The sequence below is a fragment of the Rattus norvegicus genome, chromosome 1, assembly GCF_036323735.1.
Source record: "Rattus norvegicus strain BN/NHsdMcwi chromosome 1, GRCr8, whole genome shotgun sequence".
Lineage (NCBI taxonomy): Eukaryota > Metazoa > Chordata > Mammalia > Rodentia > Muridae > Rattus > Rattus norvegicus.
The window spans coordinates 76,367,042-76,369,774 of record NC_086019.1 but is presented as its reverse complement, the minus strand read 5'-3'; the positions used below and the strand labels follow the sequence as shown (position 1 = coordinate 76,369,774).

The window sequence follows — 2,733 nt, the reverse complement described above, 5'->3', positions numbered from 1 at the left end:
ACAGGGTTTGGATTGTCTTGACAATCCCTCTTGCACTGAGTCTCCCCTCTTATATATCAGCTACTGTCATGAAAAGCCATTCCTGAACCTGCTCTTGGGTCTCAAGAGAAGTATATGGACCAAAGCTTCTTCAGCTGATCAACATCCATTTGCATGAGCAAAATTAGCCCATGTCAAAAATACCACTCAGAGGGGTCCAGCCTTGATTACCTAACACTCAGCTTATTGAAAGTGAATGAGAATAAGTTACAGGCTTTAAGACACTAAATTTTAGGGGGCTGGGGATTTAGCTCAGTGGTAGAGCGCTTACCTAGGAAGCGCAAGGCCCTGGGTTCGGTCCCCAGCTCCGAGAAAAAAAAAAAGAACCACAAAAAAAAGACACTAAATTTTAAGATGGTTATATGACATTCTTGCAGAAGATGCTAGCTAATGCCCTCTAGTTGGTTAAGTGGATTCATTTGTCTACCTTTATTTAAAACAATCCTGATCAGAAATGGAGAGTTTGATGTTCTGCCTTCTCTCAGGTAGGGAAATGGAAGCAGCCATGGGTTTCCTAGAAGAAAGTCAAGGTGTTAAGCCACAGTGGGAAAGAAGGGCCTCAATAATTTCTTGACCCTAAGAGCTGGCAAAGGAGAGAGCATTCATTCATGGAGCCTAGAACCTTAACGTCCACAGCACACACGCCCAAAGGCAGCCTTGACCTCCTTGTTCCGCAGGCTGTAGATTAGGGGGTTGAGCATAGGGGTCACCATGGTATACGACAGGGACACCACTTGCTTGCTCTCAGGAGAGTAGCTGGCCTTGGGGCGCAAGTGGATGACCCCTGTTGTGCCATAAAACAGAATTACCACTATAAGGTGGGAGGCACAGGTAGACAGGACCTTGTGGCGCCCAGAGGCCGATGGCATCCTAAGGACAGCAGCCAGAATCATCACATAGGATGTGGCTATGAGACAGAAGGGAACCATGATGACAAGGACGGTGGCCACGAACACATTGGCCTCGAAGACTCTGGTGTCTGCACACACCAGATTCAGCAGAGGTGCTATGTCACAGAAGAAATGTCGGATACCACGTGCCCCACAGAAGGGGAATTTAAAGAGCCAGATAGTGAAGACGAGTGCAACAGGAATTCCCGCCAGCCAGCAGGTGGTAGCTAGCAGGTGGCACAGCTGTGGGCTCATGATGGCACCATAACGCAGTGGCCTGCATATGGCTAGAAAACGGTCCCAGGCCATGACCGTTAGGAGGAAGCACTCAGATGTGACACAGGACAGCACAAGGAGCAACTGCAGGGCACAGCTCGTGGAGGACACCCCACGTCCAGGCTGCAGCAGGGTCACCAGCAGACGGGGTGCTACATCCAGTGAGAAGCAGATCTCCACCAGCGCCAGCTGACGAAGGAAGAAGTACATGGGCTTGCGGAGTCCTAAGTCCAGGCTGGTGAGCAAGACGATGAGCGTGTTGCCTAACAACGTGAGCAGGAAGGCTGCTAGGAAGAGCGCTGCGAGCATCGGGCGTAATGAAGGCACGTGTGCAAAACCCAACAGCACGAACTCCAGCTCATGTGTGCGGCTCTGATTGGCCCAGGGTGGCGCTGCCCAGGAAGGTGGCATGGGCCCAGGATTCAAAGGCACTGCGTTAAGGACCAGGGAGGAACCCTATAGAGGGCTGAGGGAGAAGAAGATCAAATCCCCTTACAACCAAGGTCTTAATTTAAAAACACCTCAGTTAAAGTGTGGGATAAACGGAATGACCTCATGTCCTGACCTAATTCCTCCCCATTTTCCCTGGCTTATGTTCTTCAGATCTCCAGCATAGGTGCACCACCTCAGAGTCTTTGCACTGTTCATCCTCTGTCCTCCAACCAATCTTTCCATGTCAATTTATGTGTGCTGATTCTTGGCTACATCTCGATACACATTTCCCTCTAGTCTGTAACAGGTTTTTATGATCCTGAACACCCACCATTCTCTCCCTGACCCCCAGGCCTCTAGCATGATCTCCTCAGGACCTTTGCATTTACGAAGTCCTGTTCCCTCCATTTGTTGACATTGTTAGAATGTTCTCAGTGTCCAGGTATATATTAAAATATCATCTTTGAGGTTGCCAAGTTGGCTCAGAGAGTAAAGAAGCTTGCCGCTAAGCTTGGAAGACCTGAGTTCAATCCTCTATACCTACACAGTGGAAGTGAAGAGCGAAACCTGTAAGGTGTTCTCTGACATCTACATGGCATATGCATTCTTCCACTCCCACATCCCTTCACACACCAATACATAACACCTTCTGAGGGCTATAACTTGATGGCCAGAATAAAACAAGTGACTGTCCTTTCTACTATTTATACTATCCGACCGTAGCTGTAATTGAACAAATACTAGATAGCATTTGCCTCCTATTTAAGAAAGTCTATTCATTCTATAACCTGTGAGCACCATGGTACGTCATCTTCAGGCCATGAGGTTATTCTTCACTAAATAGTGCCAAAATTTGTCTCTTGTGTGGATTTTATGAAAAATCAATTTTGAGTAAAGTATATGGAATTTCTGAGGCTGTGGAGATGGCTCAGTGTGTACAGAGCTTGCTACACACGCAGGAAGATAAAGTTTAGACTTTCATCACATAAAAGCAGGGTGTTTTCTCTGTAAATCATGGGGGATGTGGTACAGAGGCAGGAGGATCCTAGGGCCTGCTAAATAGCCAGAGTCTGGTTGAAACAGGGGTTTCCCCATT

The 2,733-nt window shown here is 47.7% G+C and overlaps 1 protein-coding gene across 1 annotated transcript; it reads right to left on the bottom strand.

Annotated features, from left to right (window-relative positions):
• Window positions 1-662: 662 nt before the first annotated feature.
• On the bottom strand, window positions 663-1,616 carry Or10am5 (olfactory receptor family 10 subfamily AM member 5). The gene has a single exon (NM_001000110.1). The coding sequence runs from the start codon at window positions 1,614-1,616 to the stop codon at window positions 663-665; it is 954 nt and encodes a 317-aa protein (NP_001000110.1).
• Window positions 1,617-2,733: the final 1,117 nt, after the last annotated feature.

Excerpts from the sequence above, each read along its gene's own strand:
- Or10am5 (NM_001000110.1), bottom strand. The coding sequence starts at position 1,616 with ATGCCACCTTCCTGGGCAGCGCCACCCTGGGCCAATCAGAGCCGCACA.